This window comes from Lissotriton helveticus, chromosome 6, assembly GCF_964261635.1.
Source record: "Lissotriton helveticus chromosome 6, aLisHel1.1, whole genome shotgun sequence".
NCBI classification, from domain to species: Eukaryota; Metazoa; Chordata; class Amphibia; order Caudata; family Salamandridae; genus Lissotriton; species Lissotriton helveticus.
Window position 1 is genome coordinate 1434990636 of NC_136067.1, and position 22582 is coordinate 1435013217.

At 43.6% G+C, this 22582-nt stretch overlaps 1 protein-coding gene across 2 annotated transcripts in view; it reads left to right on the forward strand.

Moving 5' to 3' along the window:
- LOC144761783 (MFS-type transporter SLC18B1-like) overlaps positions 1 to 22582 on the forward strand; it is a 1350585-nt gene that overhangs the window by 1309772 nt on the left and 18231 nt on the right. For both annotated transcript variants that reach the window (XM_078647026.1, XM_078647029.1), the window contains one exon: positions 21371 to 21420. In XM_078647026.1, the coding sequence (XP_078503152.1) occupies positions 21371 to 21420 (50 nt within the window). The remainder of the gene's footprint in view (positions 1 to 21370; positions 21421 to 22582) is intronic.

Below are 22582 nucleotides of genomic sequence, written 5' to 3' on the forward strand. Positions count from 1 at the left end.
CTGTTCCGCAATCGCATGCTAGAATATTATGGCACAATGCCGTTGGCGATATTAAGCACGGCATATGGATTATCTTTTCGATTCTCCTACTTCACCTGTGTCCAGCCTGTATTTCACTGCCTGACCTGTGATTTCGATTGGGCCATTGATTTGTGTCTCTGCGGACCGGTTTCTCCTGACGTCGACTTTAATCAGCTGATGACTCCTATCATTACTCACGAGTTGGTTTGTCCTGGCGAAAGGATTATGGCTGTGGCATTGATGCATGGACTACTTGGTCCCTGGAATTTACTGGCGGCAGCACAGTCTTTCTTGGAACAGAGCTTTCTTGAAAACCCACCGAGCTGTCCTCTGATGGTGATAGAGGATCCGGTGCTGGGAGAGCACGTATGTTCTTTTCCGCTTTTAAATTGGATGGCTGAACTGTTTTCGGATGAAGACGGTGACTTCCTATTGGAGGCTGTTGCAGCTTATTTTGCATACACAGTTATGTCATAGACCTTTTTCATGTTTGATATGCTGAGTACTAGCATTTCATTGACAATTCATTGACTTATTTGTCAAGTTTTTATTATTTACCTTGCCTATTGGCTTAAGACTCGATAAAGTACTTGGCTGTTTTATTTTTCTTTAGCATTAAATTTTCCTAGTTTTTAATGCTTTACCTTGCGGACCGTCCACATATAAACTTGCAATCTGCTCTCATGAGATGGCACTTCTATTATCTTATTCAGTTCGTTTCCGGATCATGGGGAGGTGTCATCTAGGTCCTGGATATCTTTACACCGTGTTAAGTTAGCATGGGCTCATTACCGGTTTAAACGCCATTTTTCCTTTTTTGCAACTTCTGCACAAGACACTTAGTTGTTGCTTTAGCTTTCCACCTAGTAGTTCATCGTGGTTTACATGAGAATAATATGTTATTGGTCTACTATCTGCTTTACTTGTTAAACTATATCTGTACAGCGAGTGCTAAAGTTTCAAGAACAACACGATACAGAATTGTTATGAGGTCTGATCTCCACGACTTCATACTCATAACATAAGTGCAACTTCTGCCAATTCTGGGCATGAGGCGGGTTTTATATTGCTTTGCCGAACACACATACACAACAGTTGATGCGGTTCACATGAAGAGAGAGCTGGTGTATGCTGATGTGATTCCTTCAAATCTAAGACACTAAAGTATGGGCACGCCCTAAACCAACACAAAGAGACCTTCTTAGCAAATAATATAATATGTGTATTAGGGAGGGTGAGATATAAGCAGCCGCGGGCCGTGGAGGGAGTTACGATGGGGCAGGGAGGCGGGGAGGGGGAGAATCAGGGTGGAGCCCTCTCTACCTTGCCCCTCCCCCTCCCCGCCTCCCTGCCCCACCGTAACTCCCTCCACGGCCCGCGGCTGCTTATAAGTGTTGCTAACTCTTATTCATTTACAGCATGTTAACATACTGTCACCATTCGCTTTTTATGTACTAGTAACTATGCTGGTAATTTTGCTACTGATAATATGTGTACTTTTATTATCTAAGGTACTACGCCTGAGAAGACGGCATTAGTAAATAAACATTTCAAATACACATCTGTTCTTCTTAACTCCATGTTCTGGTTTCTAAGAAATCTATAACAACCGACTGTTCATGAGTTCCACGTATCCTGAGGTACTATAAGTTCATATTCTGGATTGTCTAAACATTGAGAGTTTGTTATATCCAATGTGACACTGTACCTAGCTTGCTAAGGAGTTTTTGATTACTAACGTGAGTTTTGGGACACCCTAATTCGCCGAGGTTCCAATCCTCTGTCCACAGTTCTGTGTGAGAACAGAAACCCTGCGACAGGGGCACCCCCGACCCTTGCTGGAGCTTCATCACACTTGCGATACAACTCCAGCAATGCATTCGCCGAGGTTCCAATCCTCTGCCCACAGTTCTGTGTGAGAACAGAAACCCTGCGACAGGGGCACCCCCGACCCTTGCTGGAGCTTCATCACACTTGCGATACAACTCCAGCAATGCGCCACCTTTACGGCACAGATACATCACGCATCTGTGCTGTTTTTGCCCCATGATGCACCGCATTGTAAATGCAGCACACCATAGGTGACGGAACAGCGGCACAGAATGACTAACACATCCCTGGTGATGCGCCAGTCATCATAAATGTATCCCTATGCTTCTTATCTTGTTAGAGATGAACCGCCATATGTATCATCAACGTTTTTTGCATTTCCTAAATAGCGAACTTTAAGGAATAAATAGCGATTCTTTACCATTCCTAGTTTGCGATGAGCTATTTGCTAATTAGCCGAATGTAGCCCAATGAAGCCCAATGTAGCCCAATGTAGCCCAAAGATGGCCGCCAGACACACAAAAAAACAAATGTAGCCCAAATATCAGCCAGATGTAGCCCAACTATAGCCCAGTGACAGAATGACCAATCAGCTTCGCAAACCTCCGTTACGCGAAGCGGAGCGCTGTTACAGATATATATCTTTTTTTGAACGTTAATTTCTCAAAATCCACTGGAGCACATATATTGAGACCTAGCAAAGGCACATCGGGCTACCAGTCCCTAATATTTTGCCAAGTTTCGTGCAAATCCATTCAGCCGTTCGATTATTATTATTATTATTTTTTTTTGCCCCGCGGGGCCCTTTTAAAACCTCCACATCAAACCTAGGGGGTCAGCGAGGATCTACTATGCCCCCTTATAGTTACTTCCCCCTTTGTTTTGACCTCCTCTTGTCTCTCGATCCTACCGAGAGACAAGATGGCGGCCGCTACGGACTGTTTGGAATGTTGACAGACGCCGGAGAACCAATCAGCTTCGCTTCACAAAGCTCCGTTGCGCGAAAAGTCCGCGTCCTGGGCCGCTGCCCAGTCCGCTGTTACAGATATATATCTTTTTTTAAACGTTAATTTCTCAAAATCCACTGCAGCACATATATGGAGACCTACAAAAGGCACATCGGGCTACCAGTCCCTACAATTTTGCCAAGTTTCGTGCAAATCCATTCAGCCGTTCGGGCTAAAAGTGAGGCCAACCGCCCTATGGAAATTAACATGGGAAAAACGCGTTTTGGGACCCCCCTTTTTTCTCGGCCCCCCCTTGACGAACCCCCCCAAAATTTTCAGGGGCTGCTCAGAAACAAAATGTGCCATTTTCCTGAAAATTTCAGCCAATTCCGTCCACAAACGCCAAAGTTATTAGACATAGAATTTTCAAAAAACCCATAGAGAAAAAATCCTAACTATATATACCTACTGGCGACCGCCAGTAGGTAATATACATATATATATATTCTTCCACACATCCGTTCCTCCAAACGAAAACAGACAGCACACAAAATATATATATATATATATATATATATATATATATATATATATATATATATATATTACCTACTGGCGGTCGCCAGTAGGTATATATAGTTAGGATTTTTTCTCCATGGGTTTTTTGAAAATTCTATGTCTAATAACTTTGCCGTTTGTGGACGGAATTGGCTGAAATTTTCAGGAAAATGGCACATTTTGTTTCTGAGCAGCCTTTGAAAATTTGGGGGGGGTTCGTCAAGGGGGGGCCGAGAAAAAAGGGGGGTCCCAAAACGTGTTTTTAACATTGAGTTTTCCATAGGGCGGTTGGCCTCACTTTTAGCCCGAACGGCTGAATGGATTTGCACGAAACTTGGCAAAATTGTAGGGACTGGTAGCCCGATGTGCCTTTTGTAGGTCTCAATATATGTGCTCCAGTGGATTTTGAGAAATTAACGTTTAAAAAAAGATATATATCTGTAACAGCGGACCGGTTAGCGCTCTGGTTCGCGGACTTTTCGCGCAACGGAGCTTTGTGAAGCGAAGCTGATTGGTTCTCCGGCGTCTGTCAACATTCCAAACAGTCCGTAGCGGCCGCCATCTTGTCTCTCGGTAGGATCGAGAGACAAGAGGAGGTCAAAACAAAGGGGGAAATAACTATAAGGGGGCATAGTAGATCCTCGCTGACCCCCTAGGTTTGATGTGGAGGTTTTAAAAGGGCCCCGCGGGGCAAAAAAAAATAATAATAATAATAATCGAACGGCTGAATGGATTTGCACGAAACTTGGCAAAATTGTAGGGACTGGTAGCCCGATGTGCCTTTGCTAGGTCTCAATATATGTGCTTCAGTGGATTTTGAGAAATTAACGTTCAAAAAAAGATATATATCTGTAACAGCGCACCGCTTCGCGTACTTTTCGCGTTACGGAGCTTTGCGAAGCGAAGCTGATTGGCTCTCCGGTGTCTGTAAACATTCCAAACAGTACGTAGCGGCCGCCATCTTGTCTCTCGGTAGGATCGAGAGACAAGAGGAGGCCAAAGCGAAGGGGCAAATGACCATAAGGGGGCATAGTAGATCCTCGCTGACCCCCTAGGTTTGATGTGGAGGTTTTAAAAGGGCCCCGCGGGGCAAAAAAAAAAAATAATAATAATAATCGAACGGCTGATGACCATAAGGGGGCATAGTAGATCCTCGCTGACCCCCTAGGTTTGATGTGGAGGTTTTAAAAGGGCCCCGCGGGGCAAAAAATAAAAATAATAATAATAATCGAACGGCTGAATGGATTTGCACGAAACTTGGTAAAATATTAGGGACTGGTAGCCCGATGTGCCTTTGCTATGTCTCAATATATGTGCTTCAGTGCATTTTGAGAAATTAACGTTCAAAAACAAGATATATATCTGTAACAGCGCTCCGCTTCGCGGAGATAAAATTATATCTGTATTACCTAGCTGTTGCTAACACCAGTTAGCGACGGCTAGTAGGAGATAGCGACCATCTTGGGTCCCACTTTGCATGTGAGTGATATTTATCACTAATGACATGCAAAGTGGGCATGCCAAGATGTTAGCGACTGGAAACAGTCGCTAACATCGCTATCTCCTATTATCAACTTTTGGAAATATTCGAGATAAGCGCGAATATCTCCAAAAAGTAACAGCTGCCCTGAGCAGTTCTTAGCCATGTTATCCAATGGGAGGTGGATAACATGGCTAAGAGCATTAGCTCGGTAATGCATGAATATCGCGGAGTTTTCAGCGATATTAATGCATTGCGCTCGTTTTTTATCGTATTTGCGATAAACCTTGATAATAGCAAGGTTTATCTGCGATAATTTCTGACGGTAAAAAAATCTTTGCAATGCATCGTTAGGGATAAATATCGCTTAACTTTGGTAATATGCCCCAACGTCTGTTAACGTTCGATTCGAAGGAAATCAGGAATTGTTGAAAAACATTGTGTGCGCCATCTTGTCTTTTTTCAAATGCCACACTTTTGTCGTGCACGGCAGCCATTTTAGATGCCTTGACCAGATCCACTCTGTGCACGCTGTCGATCCTTAGCATGGCTCCCCACCCTCGCAAGCATCTCCCCCAGGCAGTGGTCACCCCCGCTCTCTGTTTTATGCATGGGTAATAAACCTCCCCCCATCTGCGCTGTTCTTCCCTGAGAATCACACCCTGTGCCCGCCCGACACCTCCCTTTCGCCCTATTCACTACCGCACCCTCTGACACTCCTTTTCCTCTGTGTCCGATTGTCCAGGCAGGTCCTAGGCTATCAGCTAGCCCTGCAGATGTAGTTTATGGCCACAGCTGTAAAGAATCACCCGTCTTCAAAGGAGTTATAGTAGATCAAGGCCCACACTCGATGAGATCCGTCACAGCAGAAGCGTTGCTATTATCTGAAAACCATCCTGTATTGTGATTGGGGAGGGGACCGAGCGTGAAGCGGAAGATTCCAGGGATGACTCTTTGTACATCAAAGTTTTTACAATTATGTGTCACATTAAAAATATATAGCACTCCGACAAAGTAGTAAGATTATAAAACTTTAATAATTTATAAATATATACAAGAAAACAAAAATAGTAATAACATATAAACATTTTTAGAGAAAAACAACGAAGTAGCGGTCGGCTGTGCGAATAGTCCCAACGCAGCACAACGTCCAGATTTCCGGCGTGGGGCGTCGCGGGGGGTGGGTCATCAGTAGCAAACTGTTGTGCGAATAGTTCCAAGGCAGCAGAACGCGCCGAAATCTAGATGACACGAAAGTGATGTCTAGTAAGTTGCCACCCAGCAAATAACGGCGTGGGGCGTCGCGGGGGGTGGGTCATCAGTAGCAAACTGTTGTGCGAATAGTTCCAAGGCAGCAGAACGATGGCACCAAGGTGATGTCCAGTAAGTTGCCGCACTGGTTTTGGTATCCTACAATGCTGCTCCGAATAACGGCGTGGAGCGCCCCGGGGGAGGCGGCGTGAACGGGCCTCTCCAGGTGGAGTCTCATCTGTTTTAGTGGGGCGCCCCTTTACCGTTTCAGTTGCCATTCCGTCCGCTTTTGGTCCACTGTGTCAAAATCCGCCATTCAGCTGAGTTGCGCCCACTCTTGCGGTGCAGCGATAGGCGGCTGTCACAGGACTCTCAAAATGGCGGCAGGCTGTTTCCTTTTTGGGCCTGGTCCACTGAAATGGCCCTGGGACACCTTGGAAATCGGACGCTTGTCTGCTAGGTCTTGGACCCCATTCTCGACAGCGTCCCCTCCGCCTTGAGAATTCATCAAAAGTTTTGGGGGCTCCGACTCCTGCAGGCTTCTGGTGGGGAGCGGCTGCCATGATTGCTCGCGGAATGACCACGACTGAGCTACGAGATGGTGGTGCTTTCATGCTGACGCCAGCTTCAGTCTGAAACATCCAGAAACAAGGTGGGGCTTTCATCGTTTGGGGAAAAAAAAAGTTTTCATCCAATGAAAAGTGTTGTTTTTAGGTCATATGATCAAGCCTTCCATCATTAGGAAACCAAAAGTAAAATGAACCAATGAAAAGTTTTATAAACAAGTCACATGACCTGTTATGCGGCATAGGGTATAAAATGCGGAGAAAATACGTTGGCACGTGAGGCGGCGTCAGTAGCGGACCGATGTGCGAATAGGCCGAAGGCAATACAACGCGCCAAGATCCGGATGGCACCGAGGTGGTGTCATAGTTGAGAGTTCTGAGCAGCGGTTGTAACACTGTCTGAAGCTTATTTGCAGCTGCTGCAGCTTCACTACGCGCCAAGATCCGGATGGCACCGAGGTGGTGTGTAGGAAGTTGCCGCACTGGTGTGGCCATCCTACAATGCTGAAAGTCGGCGTGGGGCGCCCCGTTGGCCTGTGAGTTTGCGTCAGTAGCGGACCGATGTGCGAATAGGCCGAAGGCAGCACAACGCGCCAAGATCCGGATGGCACCGAGGTGGTGTCTAGTAAGTTGTCGCACTTCTGTGGCCATCCTACAATGTTGAAAGTCGGCGTGGGGCGCCCCGTTGGCCTGTGAGATGGTGTCAGTAGCGGACTGATGTGTGAATGGGGCCAAAGGCAGCGCAACAATATTTTCTACTATATTTCCGGTGTAGAAGACACCACAAGGCGCTGAGATGCCAAGATCCGGATGGCACCGAGGTGGTGTGTAGCAAGTTGCCGCACTGGTGTGGCCATCCTACAATGCTGAAAGTCGGCGTGGGGCGCCCCGTTGGCCTGTGAGATGGCGTCAGTAGCGGACCGATGTGCGAATAGGCCGAAGGCAGCACAACAATATTTTCTGACTGACACCACAAGGCGCTGAGATGCCAAGATCCGGATGGCACCGAGGTGATGTCTAAGTTGCGGACTGATGTGCGAATGGGGCCAAAGGCAGCGTAACAATATTTTTTGTATGGAAGATACCACTAGGCGTTGAGATGCCAAGATTCGGATGGCACTGAGGTGATGTCTAGCAAGTTGGTGTGGTCATCCTACAATGCTGAAACTCGGCGTGGGTCACCCCATTAGCCTGTGAGATGGCGTCAGTAGCGGACCGATGTGCGAATAGGCCGAAGGCAGCACAACGCGCCAAGATCCGGATGTCACCGTGGTGGTTTCATAGTTGAGAGGCACTTCATCTGCAGTGGGGCGCCGAGATCCGGATGGCACCGAGGTGATGTCTAGCAAGTTGCTGTACTGGTGTGGTCATCCTACAATGCTGAAACTCGGCGTGGGTCGCCCCATTAGCCTGTGAGATGGCGTCAGTAGCGGACCGATGTGCGAATAGGCCGAAGGCAGCACAACGCGCCAAGATCCGGATGTCACCGTGGTGGTTTCATAGTTGAGAGGCACTTCATCTGCAGTGGGGCGCCGAGATCCGGATGGCACCGAGGTGATGTCTAGCAAGTTGCTGTACTGGTGTGGTCATCCTACAATGCTGAAACTCGGCGTGGGTCGCCCCATTAGCCTGTGAGATGGCGTCAGTAGCGGACCGATGTGCGAATAGGCCGAAGGCAGCACAACGCGCCAAGATCCGGATGTCACCGTGGTGGTTTCATAGTTGAGAGGCACTTCATCTGCAGTGGGGCGCCGAGATCCGGATGGCACCCAGGTGATGTCTAGCAAGTTGCTGTACTTGTGTGGTCATCCTACAATGCTGAAACTCGGCGTGGGTCGCCCCATTAGCCTGTGAGATAGCTGTTCTTTGGATTTGGGCCTGGTCCACCAAAATGGCCCTGGGACACCTTAGAACTCGGACGCTCGATTTTTTTTTCCTTTCCTGTACATGCAAAAAAAGGTAAATGCCCGGTACGTTACACGCTTCATCTGCCACGATGAACTCTCCAGAGGAACCGAAAAAAAATATAGTTGTGGTAACTATACCATGCATCGTCATATGGAGAGGTGGCACCAATTAATTATAGTGCTGCATAAAAGAGAGATTTGGAGGAGAACCCCTGACCTGCTAGTACATTCATCAAAGAAGTGGCACTGAGAGCTTCAGAGGCAAGGGAAACGGTCCCAAATATTTAGAAGAACTTTGGAAAGATTAAAATTACATGTTTAGATTGTGGCAAATTAATTTCATGTGTACAGATGAGTGTTACTCTAATAAATACAGCATATGAACATCATCATAGTCGATGGTTGGTAGAGACATTTTGACTATATCCTGGACCTGCCCGTCCTCGCCCAAAATGGCGCCAGAATAAATGGGACTCGTAACTCCTTGTTGTGTACTGGTTGCAGAACCTTGAAATCACGAGATACGTATGCAGTTTTGAAGCACATGGCGGGCGGGGACGAGAATTGATTGAATATTTCGACATCCCTATTGATATTAAGTTCTGATGTGTTATTGATTACTGTACTGTTGAAAGTTCGAATTAACGTCACCCATGGTACTTGCCCGCAAATGTATATCTAGATAATTTTATTGTAACTGGCCCTGTCGTATTTTAATTATAAAATGTACGTCCACCGATTCCATAACTGTTAGACACCTTAGTTCTTGCAACCTAATGGCCCGCCCGTTACGTTCCTCTACAGTGTAAATGTCTATTCATCATATACGATTACAGTTTGCTCCGTGGCCGGCCCACGTGGTTATAGGCTCGTATTTGTATAATGAAATTTTCACAATAAAGGTTTTTAAAAGAAAACATGGTAGTAGTATATACATTGGTAAAGTTTTTAATAATAGTCACTGTTTTAGAATCATTAAAAGGCAAGTGAAATAAAGCAGACCAATTACATGAAGGGTAAAAGGTATAATACGAAGGAACGCAGTAAAGATAAATGGTCAAGGGCTGTTGTGTTTTCTATTCCTGCAACATAAAGTGATCGATAAGAATCTCATATTCAGGCGTATCGGCGACTAAGACAGCAGGTCGACCCTCTTTTGCTCAACGGCTCCGTCATGGGACGAAGAAACGCTCTTTTTCTCGAAAAAAGAATATATTTTACTTGCAGGACAGTTGTAAAATTTCCGGGAAAGTACATTAGCCTGGAACATTATAACATATATTTAAGAAAAAATAATGTTCGGAAGTAATGAAAAGCGTAATTTTTAGGTCATATGACCAAGCCTTTCATCATTACAATAAGAAAAGTAAAATGAACCAATGAAAAGTTTTATTAACAAGTCACATGACTTGTTATGCTTACGTTACGCGCTGCGCGCCCCGGATGACTTCCGGATGCGCTAACGCGGCGCGTCATATGACGCATTACGCGACAACGCAGGTACAGAATATAGTCAAAATGTCTCCACCAACCAGCGGTCGGAACACAACCCCTTTCAGCAGGCTAAATAGTTCTGTTAAATGACAACAGAAGGGACAGGCAACAAGAACCATCAGTCAAAGAGGGGAGGGCTAGTTCTTCTCTACCGGGTTACATTGGGGCGCTACCGGAACTGATCGAATTGGTAGTCTACAGTGTTTCTGGATGTTTCAGACTGAAGCTGGGGTTAGCATGAGAGCAGCACCATTTCGTAGCTCCGTCGTGGTCATTCCGCAACCAATCATGGCAGCCGTTCTTTATCGTTATTTTGGGCGGGGTGGGTGGCGGAGCTGAGCTGTTTTGCAGCCATCATTGTGTGGAGTTCAGTTCATCTCACTAGTTTTGTATTTGTCATGAGGGGTTGTTCCTAATGTTTCTATTTTAGCGAGGTCAAAAAGAGATCCCATTAGTGGCCTACTGATTTTGCTCGATTCCTTTTCTTTTTTTTTACACGATTTTTCGTTATCTGCAAAGACTAAACAGAGTATTGCGACTCTGTGTTTGTTTGTAAATAGAGAATGAACCAAAGAGAACTAATTCTAAAACAGTAAATACTTGGATAACAATGAATCAAATGGAGAGAGAAGCAGGCACGACGGATTACAATGGGGGCAAAGACCTGCGTTAACTACCTTTCACTATCTGCAAAGAGAGAGTACTCCTAATAGAAATGAGGGGGGGGGGCACCATTCAAAGCAGATCAGTGTGCATAAACACGAAAATGTTTTCACTTACCACGTACTTGACATTCGACAGCTTATGATATTTGTTATTAAAAAACCATTGAAATTCACTGAAAAAACCATAGGTTATAGACCATATATAGTTAGGAATTAGCATTTACAAAACCTTGAAAATTCACTGAAAAAACCATAGGTTATAGACCATATATAGTTAGGAATTAGCATTTAAAAAACCTTATTTTACTCACACAAAACCATTGAAATTCCATATATAGTTAGTTGCACTAACTATATATCGCGCACCTGCAATCCACTGCTGATGATGTCACATATTACATCATTCATGACATGGTCAGTGACATCACTGATGACATCACTGATGACATCTCAAATGACATCACTGATGACATCACTAATGACATCTCATTTGACATCATTCTTGTGCTAATACGATAAACCTCTTCAGACTCTAATATAATCTTAGATACACTCAGTGTATACAGACACTCACACACTTCCACTCATCCATGGAGTTACTCACACACCCAGTCAGTCATGCAAAGAAACAATCTCATCTCCATTTCTTCAACTATACAGTTAAACACACCTTACTTATTGAAACATATACTAACACATATTTACTCTCTTATACAATCCCTGATACAAGTTCACAATGATCGATACAACCACTCACTCATTCGGTGGCTCTCATGCACAGTTATTTATATATGCCAACTCTCACATGTACTGTGTTTTACATATGTACTTACTATGACATGTAGCATTGAGATATCCATTTACTCATCAATACACTCATGCACACAGTCAACTGCCCATGTAGCTGTTTCCACATGCACTCTTGAACTCATACACCTAGTGAATAAACTGTTCACACATCTATGCATAGAGTCACACACCTTTCAGCCACCCCCACACAAACTCAATCTCCCATAGAAATACTTGGGCAAGCAATTAATAACACATATAGCCTCTCGTATAGCTAATGATCAACACATGCAGCAGTTTACAGAACAACAGACATAATGATGCACAAATTAAGACAGTTTAGTCACTAACCCATGCATTCAGTGAGACACATTTAATCACTCACTCATACAGTCAGTCACGCACCTACTAAATCCTTCATCCAGACACTTATACATCCACTCATTCTTCAATATGTAAGATATATTTTAACTTTACAGAAACATACAGTCACTGGATGTTGTCATCAGTGATGTCATCAGTGATGTCATTTGAGATGTCATCAGTGATGTCATCAGTGATGTCACTGACCATGTCATGAATGATGTAATATGTGACATCATCAGCAGTGGATTGCAGGTGCGCGATATATAGTTAGTGCAACTAACTATATATGGAATTTCAATGGTTTTGTGTGAGTAAAATAAGGTTTTTTAAATGCTAATTCCTAACTATATATGGTCTATAACCTATGGTTTTTTCAGTGAATTTTCAAGGTTTTGTAAATGCTAATTCCTAACTATATATGGTCTATAACCTATGGTTTTTTCAGTGAATATATATATATATGTGTGTGTGTGTGACCAAGAGCCCGTGAGCTCAAAACGCTTCTGTTTGTGCCCGAATAAATACTCTAATTGTACCTGGCTGGTGTGGCTTGTCGTCCTTTCAAGGAGTGAAGAGGATTCTGTGGATATATATATATTACCTACTGGCGGTCGCCAGTAGGTATATATAGTTAGGATTTTTTCTCTATGGGATTTTTGAAAATTCTATGTCTAATAACTTTGGCGTTTGTGGACGGAATTGGCTGAAATTTTCAGGAAAATGGCACATTTTGTTTCTGAGCAGCCCTTGAAAATTTGGGGGGGGTTCGTCAAGGGGGGACCGAGAAAAAAGGGGGGTCCCAAAACGTGTTTTTAACATTGAGTTTTCCATAGGGCGGTTGGCCTCACTTTTAGCCCGAACGGCTGAATGGATTTGCACGAAACTTGGCAAAATTGTAGGGACTGGTAGCCTGATGTGCCTTTTGTAGGTCTCAATATATGTGCTCCAGTGGATTTTGAGAAATTAACGTTTAAAAAAAGATATATATCTGTAACAGCGGACCGGGCAGCGTCCCAGGACGCGTACTTTGCGCGCAACGGAGCTTTGTGAAGCGAAGCTGATTGGTTCTCTGGCGTCTGTCAACATTCCAAAAAGTCCGTAGCGGCCGCCATCTTGTCTCTCGGTAGGATCGAGAGACAAGAGGAGGCCAAAACGAAGGGGGAAATGACCATAAGGGGGCATAGTAGATCCTCGCTGACCCCCTAGGTTTGATGTGGAGGTTTTAAAAGGGCCCCGCGGGGCAAAAAAAATAATAATAATAATAATCGAACGGCTGAATGGATTTGCACGAAACTTGGCAAAATATTAGGGACTGGTAGCCCGATGTGCCTTTGCTAGGTCTCAATATATGTGCTCCAGTGGATTTTGAGAAATTAACGTTCAAAAAAAGATATATATCTGTAACAGCGCTACGCTTCGCGTAACGGAGGTTTGCGAAGCTGATTGGTCATTCTGTCACTGGGCTATAGTTGGGCTACATCTGGCTGATATTTGGGCTACATTTGTTTTTTTGTGTGTCTGGCGGCCATCTTTGGGCTACATTGGGCTACATTGGGCTTCATTGGGCTACATTGGGCTACATTTGGGCTCCAACATATATATGGGCCAATGTAGCCCAATATATATTTTTCAAAGTTAATTTTCATAAAAACCACTGGAGCATATATCTTGAGACATAGCAAAGGCACATCGGGCTACCAGTCCCTACAATTTTGCCAAGTTTCGTGGAAATCCATTCAGCCGTTCGAGCTAAAAGTGAGTCCAACCGCCCTATGGAAATGAAGGAAATGAATGGGTAATTTGTAATTAGCAAATAGCTAATCGCATACTAGGAATGGTAAAGAATCGCTATTTATTCCTTAAAGTTCGCTATTTAGGAAATGCAAAAAACTTTGATGATACATATGGCGGTTCATCTCTAACAAGATAAGAAGCATAGGGATACATTTATGATGACTGGCGCATCACCAGGGATGTGTTAGTCATTCTGTGCCGCTGTTCCGTCATCTATGGTGTGCTGCATTTACAATGCGGCGCATCATGGGGCAAAAACAGCACAGATGCGTGATGTATCTGTGCCGTAAAGGTGGCGCATTGCTGGAGTTGTATCGCAAGTGTGATGAAGCTCCAGCAAGGGTCGGGGGTGCCCCTGTCGCAGGGTTTCTGTTCTCACACAGAACTGTGGACAGAGGATTGGAACCTCGGCGAATTAGGGTGTCCCAAAACTCACGTTAGTAATCAAAAACCCCTTAGCAAGCTAGGTACAGTGTCACATTGGATATAACAAACTCTCAATGTTTAGACAATCCAGAATATGAACTTATAGTACCTCAGGATACGTGGAACTCATGAACAGTCGGTCGTTATATATTTCTTAGAAACCAGAACATGGAGTTAAGAAGAACACATGTGTATTTGAAATGTTTATTTACTAATGCCGTCTTCTCAGGCGTAGTATCTTAGATAATACAAGTACACATATTATCAGTAGCAAAATTACCAGCATAGTTACTAGTACATAAAAAGCGAATGGTGATAGTATGTTAACATGCTGTAAATGAATAAGAGTTAGCAACACTTATAAGCAGCCGCGGGCCGTGGAGGGAGTTACGGTGAGGCAGGGAGGCGGGGAGGGGGAGAAGCAGGGTGGAGAATACAAGTACACATATTATCAGTAGCAAAATTACCAGCATAGTTACTAGTACATAAAAAGCGAATGGTGACAGTATGTTAACATGCTGTAAATGAATAAGAGTTAGCAACACTTATAAGCAGCCGGGGGCCGTGGAGGGAGTTACGGTGGGGCAGGGAGGCGGGGAGGGGGAGGGGCAGGGTAGAGAGGGCTCCACCCTGCTTCTCCCCCTCCCGGCCTCCCTGCCTCACCGTAACTCCCTCCACGGCCCGCGGCTGCTTATATCTCACCCTCCCTAATACACATATTATATTATTTGCTAAGAAGGTCTCTTTGTGTTGGTTTAGGGCGTGCCCATACTTTAGTGTCTTAGATTTGAAGGAATCACATCAGCATACACCAGCTCTCTCTTCATGTGAACCGCATCAACTGTTGTGTATGTGTGTTCGGCAAAGCAATATAAAAACCCGCCTCATGCCCAGAATTGGCAGAAGTTGCACTTATGTTATGAGTATGAAGTCGTGGAGATCAGACCTCATAACAATTCTGTATCGTGTTGTTCTTGAAACTTTAGCACTCGCTGTACAGATATAGTTTAACAAGCAAAGCAGATAGTAGAGCAATAACATATTATTCTCATGTAAACCACGATGAACTACTAGGTGGAAAGCTAAAGCAACAACTTAGTGTCGTGTGCAGAAGTTGCAAAAAAGGAAAAATGGCGTTTAAACCGGTAATGAGCCCATGCTAACTTAACACGGTGTAAAGATATCCAGGACCTAGATGACACCTTCCCATGATCCGGAAACGAACTGAATAAGATAATAGAAGTGCCATCTCATGAGAGCAGATTGCAAGTTTATATGTGGACGGTCCGCAAGGTAAAGCATTAAAAACTAGGAAAATTTAATGCTAAAGAAAAATAAAACAGCCAAGTACTTTATCGAGTCTTAAGCCAATAGGCAAGGTAAATAATAAAAACTTGACAAATAAGTCAATGAATTGTCAATGAAATGCTAGTACTCAGCATATCAAACATGAAAAAGGTCTATGACATAACTGTGTATGCAAAATAAGCTGCAACAGCCTCCAATAGGAAGTCACCGTCTTCATCCGAAAACAGTTCAGCCATCCAATTTAAAAGCGGAAAAGAACATACGTGCTCTCCCAGCACCGGATCCTCTATCACCATCAGAGGACAGCTCGGTGGGTTTTCAAGAAAGCTCTGTTCCAAGAAAGACTGTGCTGCCGCCAGTAAATTCCAGGGACCAAGTAGTCCATGCATCAATGCCACAGCCATAATCCTTTCGCCAGGACAAACCAACTCGTGAGTAATGATAGGAGTCATCAGCTGATTAAAGTCGACGTCAGGAGAAACCGGTCCGCAGAGACACAAATCAATGGCCCAATCGAAATCACAGGTCAGGCAGTGAAATACAGGCTGGACACAGGTGAAGTAGGAGAATCGAAAAGATAATCCATATGCCGTGCTTAATATCGCCAACGGCATTGTGCCATAATATTCTAGCATGCGATTGCGGAACAGTGTCAGCAGCTGCAGGGTGGGAGGTTGCATAGGAGGGACATCCATATTTAAAAATGTAAAAAAGCACAAGAGCGTCCGCTGGTAATGCAAGTAAAAATGCCAATCCACGAAGCAGAGTGGAGAAAATAGAATGAAAGAAAGCAGGGATGACTCCAAAGATTTTCTCAAATGAAGTCACGAGACCACTGGTAACAACTTTAAAAAAGTGCGCCAGGGCCTTTGTGGAGGATGCGTTAAAGATAGTCCGAACCATCTTGCTGAAATTGAAAGGCAAATCTGAATTGAGAAGGGTCTGCACCTCTGTACGGGTGTTCGCTATGTGAAGCACGAAAGTTTCACGGGCCGAACTCAAGGCCACCTCTCTCTGAGACAAAAGAGCTCTTATTCTTGCCATGCCGTTGAAATCTCTCCCAAGGTTGGTATTTGTGGCCAGATTGAAAACTCCCTATGTTCATGTGTGGGAGGAAATAGAACATTTCTGCAGCAAATAACCCGTTCACTTACTGTTACCATAAAAGGAATACTTTTAATTAACTCAGAACAATCTTCATTATTGAGCATCAAATAACTACCATTTTCCAACAACTTGAACGTGGGGATGATAGCAGGAACTGGCGTGCCTTGCAACACGCAAGCCATATTTGGTCGGTGTTTGTTGCATGAACCGTGTAACTGTATGTGCCTACACATTAGTGAATGATCTGGCGTCTCAGTGCATTCCTCTCCATTCAGATAAACTTCTTGATCATCTTTGAAACATCTGTATGTGTATGGAAGCGACCAGACCTCATGAAGAAAAGCACTACCTAAAGGTTCATAACGACCTATTGGTATATATTTCATACAATTTGAAAACTTATATAAAGCAAAAGGCAGCGTTATTAAACCGTGGATAAGGCACGATGTCAAAAAACCCGCAATCCTCTGCTGATGATGTCACTGAGCATGTCATGAATGATGTAATATGTGACATCATCAGCAGTGGATTACGGGTAATAGTATCTCTAGTTTACTCCCCTATAGCTGTCTTTCTTTTAACATAAGTCTCTGTTTCCTTCCCTTATACTTACTGTTTTTGGTTCGCTTCCGGTTCGCGTACCGGCGAGCGAACTGGGAAGCGAACTAAGAGAAATAGAGGTTGGCACAGTTCCAAATATTGTACCAATTTTTTAATAACGGGGAGGTAGTTCTGAAAAGAACTTTTTTTTTTATTGTTTTTGTTGTTTTATATTTTTTTATTATTTTTCAGAACATTTTTTTATTTTTTTTGAATTTTTCTGAACAGTTTTATATTTTTTGGGGTTTTTCTTGGAGGGGGCAATGAAAACGATTCATTGTAAAGGGCTCAACAGGAGCAACAAAACAAAAAAAAAGTATTTATTATTTTGGGCGTTTCGTACAAACTTGCATATGATAGTCAATAGCTCTGTTGATCAGAGTGATGCTTCTTTCTCCGTAGCAAATGAATCCATCGCAAAATACGCAGATGTGTTTTACTTCACCAAATCTCATTTGTATATTTGGCACCATCTCCCTGCCCTCTGGTCCCGTTACTTCCGGTACAACAGATCTTCTGGCCATAATAGGGAGATTATCTAGGTCGTTCCGAAACTGTGCAGCACTGTAGTTGTTAGGATGCCACCTAGTCATATGGCGATGCATTGTGTAGTTTCCGAAACTGTATTTTTTCTCGGTTCCTCTGGACAGTCTATCTTGACATATAAGGCAAGTTACGTATCTTGCATTTACTTTTTTCTGACCTTTGGGAATTTTAAAAAATTGCCAAATGAAGTTTTCTTTCCGGTGAGACGTCTTGGGTTCCTCAGGCAAAAACTGCCTCTCTTCGTGCTCTTCCTCCTGTTCCTCTTCTTCCTCTTCTTGCTGAATTATAACTTGAGCAGGTGGTCCACTCTTCCTTGGATGTGGTGGAGGTGGTGGGGAAGCACCAGCTGAAGCTACTAAAGAAGCCATTGCTCAGTGATCACAAAGGGTCTTTCTCTCACAATGATGAAAGTCAGAGTGAGGAAAGAAGGAGGGATTTTCATCATTTGGGAAAAACAAGAGTTCTCAACCAATCAAAAGTGTTCATTTTAGATTATATGACCTAGTCTTACATCATTAGGAAACCAAAAGTGAAATGAACCAATGAAAAGTGTTATTACCAAGTCACATGACTTGCTGTGTTTACGTTAAGCGCTTTGCAGGGCCTCCCGGTTTGCTTCCAGAAACCTGCGCTTTGCGACTCGCTTCGCGTACCAGTTCGCTAACGTAGCACGTCATATGACGTATCACGCGACAACGTGAAACGTCATGCGGACGGGAGGCGTCACGATGTTGTTTTCTAACGCGGCACTTGCGGTAAAGAAACGTTTACCGGCTCGCGGTCTATTTCGCGGCATCAAGGTCAGCTAACGGGAAGCTTCCCGATTCGCGAAGCGGGAACGAAGAAAAAAAAATATTTAAAAAAAAAAATTATTCATAAACATATAAAATATATTTTTGGATTTAAAGAAGAATACATTTTACAGCTACAGATATTAGCTGTTAAAAAACCAATGAAATTCACTGAAAAAACCATAGGTTATAGACCATATACAGTTAGGAATTAGCATTTACAAAACCTTGAAAATTCACTGAAAAAACCATAGGTTATAGACCATATATAGTTAGGAATTAGCATTTACAAAACCTTATTTTACTCACACAAAACCATTGAAATTCCATATATAGTTAGTTGCACTAACTATATATCGCGCACCCGCAATCCACTGCTGATGATGTCACATATTACATCATTCATGACATGGTCAGTGACATCACTGATGACATCACTGATGACATCTCAAATGACATCACTGATGACATCACTGATGACATCTCAAATGACATCACGGATGACATCATGACACACCAATACCAGTTACTACATACGCACTCACTGATTCCTACGTCTACACACACATTCACTCATTCACCCATACAATGACTCATACATACAGTCACTTATTATTACAACACTATCATATGCACTCATACACCTATGCAGACAGTCACACACTGCCACTCATCCATGGAGTTACTCACACACCAAGTCAGTCCTGTAAAGAATCAATCACACTTCCATTTCTTCATCTATACAGTTAAACACAGAACACCATACTTCAGTGACATCACTGATGACATCACTAATGACATCTGAAATGACATCACTGATGACATCTCAAATGACATCACTGATGACATCATGACACACCAATACCAGTTACTACATACGCACTCACTGATTCGTACGTCTACACACACATTCACTCATTCACCCATACAATTACTCATACATACAGTCAGTTATTATTAGAACACTATCATATGCACTCATACACCTAGTCAGTCCTGTGAAGAATCAATCACACTTCGATTTCCTCATCTATAGTTAAACACAGAACACCATACTTTTCACACATATACTAACACATACTTACTCTCTTATACAATCACTGATACAAGTACACATTGATATGCACAGAGTCACACACCTCCCAGCCAGCCACACACACACTCAGTCTTCCATACATCCAGTCATTCTTCAATATGTAAAACGTATTTAAACTTTACAAAAACACACAGACACTAGATGATGTCATCAGTGATGTCATTTGAGATGTCATCAGTGATGTCATCAGTGATGTCACTGACCATGTCATGAATGATGTAATATGTGACATCATCAGCAGTGGATTGCGGGTGCGCGATATATAGTTAGTGCAACTAACTATATATGGAATTTCAATGGTTTTGTGTGAGTAAAATAAGGTTTTGTAAATGCTAATTCCTAACTATATATGGTCTATAACCTATGGTTTTTTCAGTGAATTTTCAAGGTTTTGTAAATGCTAATTCCTAACTATATATGGTCTATAACCTATGGTTTTTTCAGTGAATATATATATATTTAGGCGGTACACATGGGTACCCATCCCAGGCCAATTTTGACCCTGGGAACCCCATACTCGGAGCTCATCTGAGTGTGAGAATGGGAGGAGGGCATGGAATCCTCACCCACTGATTTTCTCCTCAGGGACCGTAATGCCCTGGGGCCCAGCCACAAACAAAAAGGTGAGGGGGCTGCACACCTCGCCTTGAGCCATTAATGTCCTGGGGAACCACCCCTTGGGAAAAAGCAATTTTCCTGCCTGCAGTGTCGTGTGCAGGGAAACCTGTATTTGCTCTCACTTGGTTGGAGAAACTTCAAAGCATCTGCCAAGCGGGAGCAAACACCAAGTCTGCTCCCACGGGCAGGAGCATGAAAGACTCTCCCACCTGCTTGGAGCAGATTTTCTATCAATTTCCCTTCCCGCAATGAAGCGGGCAAGGAAACAGATGAGACGATCGTTCTTGCCCGTAGGGAGCAATGCCATCTTCCACTGGAAGTGGGGAGCCTGCTGTGGCCCCGGGGCTCCCCCTGTGGCCCCAAACCTCAGTGTAGTGGAGGCCCTGGGTGGGCACCGGGTCATCCACCCTTTTTTGACCCGGTCCTGGGGGATGCGGTGCCCGGGGATTAAATTGGCCCAGGTTAAGGAGCTGTGTGCCCCCCATTCCAATCTGCCCAGACCTCTGAGAATGGGGTCACCTGGACCGAAAATGGCCCGGGTGGCCTTTCCCTTTAGGCAATATGGCTGTACCACAGGGCATTGGGTCCCCAAGGAGGAAACCAGCCCAGGAATAGGAGCTGCTTGCGCCCTCCTTTGTAAATATATTGCTGGGCCCCGGGGGATGGGATCCCCGGGCCAAAATTGACCCTGTGGTGTCACATCGCCCTCACCCAAAAAAATGCACCAGGCCCCGGCGATGGGGTACATGGGTCCAAAATCGTTCGGGGCCAAAAGATGCCCACAGAGGGAGCCCGCCAGCTGACTGCCTTTGGCGGGTTGGCCACAGGGCCTGGCCTTGTCGCCAACTCCCCAATGCGCGTAGCCAAAGGCAGTGTGCAGCATGGGGTTGCTTGCATGTGGGGGTTTATCTGCAGGGCCTGGCCTGGGAAATGTAAAGGATAAGTTATTCCTAAACAAACATGACTGCCCAAATCAAAAAAAGTATTGAATATCATATTCAGATTATTTCTCAGTACATTTTGCAATGGTATTTACCACAAACTTCAATAAAATAATGTTAAATGATAATCATTGGTAATACATTATTGCTAATATTCGACTATATTTCCTATGCACTCTAATACAAACTCATTGGCAGCTGTATGTTCTTAAAGTGATTAAGTTAACTGAAATGAACTGCATATAATAAATTGTGATACTTTCTTAAAGGATCCATCTAAAGGAATATTCTACATCAGAGAAAGCCTGGTAAAGAAAAGGTGAGCCCCCCCATTTTTAGGATGTCATAATCAAGTTGCTGAATTTTGGACAAATTGAGAGTGGTGCAAGTCTATACACCAATGTCTAGTTACCAAATCATATACACAGTTAGGGAAAAATACATTTATTTTCATGTATTTACAAGAATTTTCTTCATTAACTCTTGGCATTCAGACCATTTATTTGTTATGGTTTAAAACCTTTTTTTGGTCAGTTTATAGATAACGTACTGTATTTTCTTTACATCCATAACTTTGTATGGATGGTTTATTTATTACAACACTTTTAAGTCACATGTGTTTGCTCACCGTTATCTTTCTTAGGTAGACATACAGGTAGCCAATATGATGACTGTTAGCCACTGCTGAGTATGGGCATTGAAGTATTTCTCACTGTAACATTTCTGGAGTAAATGTCTGTTCCATTTTTGTTGTTTATATTTTCTTTCATGGGTCAGAGTTTAACAATGAATGCCAAAGAACACTGCCTGTGAGGCCATCTGGCTTCTGCTTTAAAACCAAAAGCACCACATAGTGAATGGAGCGTGTCTTTGCAGATGGGCCGTGTAGGATTGAGCCAGGTCTGAGTTATCATTTGTATTTGTGACTAATGAGTAAAATGGATTGGCTGAAGATCTGTGTAACCCTCTCTCATCACAGATTAGCCTACATTAACGAGTGTGTCTGGATTGAACTGTGGTTTGATGAGTGAAAGGGTCTCTGGACGCCTGGTTTATATGCTCTTGCACTATGCTTGTATTGTACAAGGCTATGGTGATTAATTTTTGTCATAGTTAACGTTTTGAAGACTTTTTCTCTGTGATATTTGTAATGTTGTATGTTGTATGTATTAATTCTTTGGTAATGTTCTGTGGAATTTTGCATTTTTATTAATAAACAAATGGTAAGTATATTTGAGTGAAGAACTGTTTGTAGCTGTTTTTCTGGTCTTGACAGTTACTAGTGTACGTCTTCTGCCTAGTAAGAATTAATGAGTCTTCATCATTGGCGCTAGAGAGAGCAGCACGAGAGCAGCACGAGAGCGAGAGAGCACTCCCTACGGAGGAGTAAGCGAGAGGAGGCGAGAGGAGGCGATCGCCGGTGACCAGGTGAACCGGTGATCAGGTGAACGGCGGCGGCGGCGAGAGGCGAGAGGCGGCGT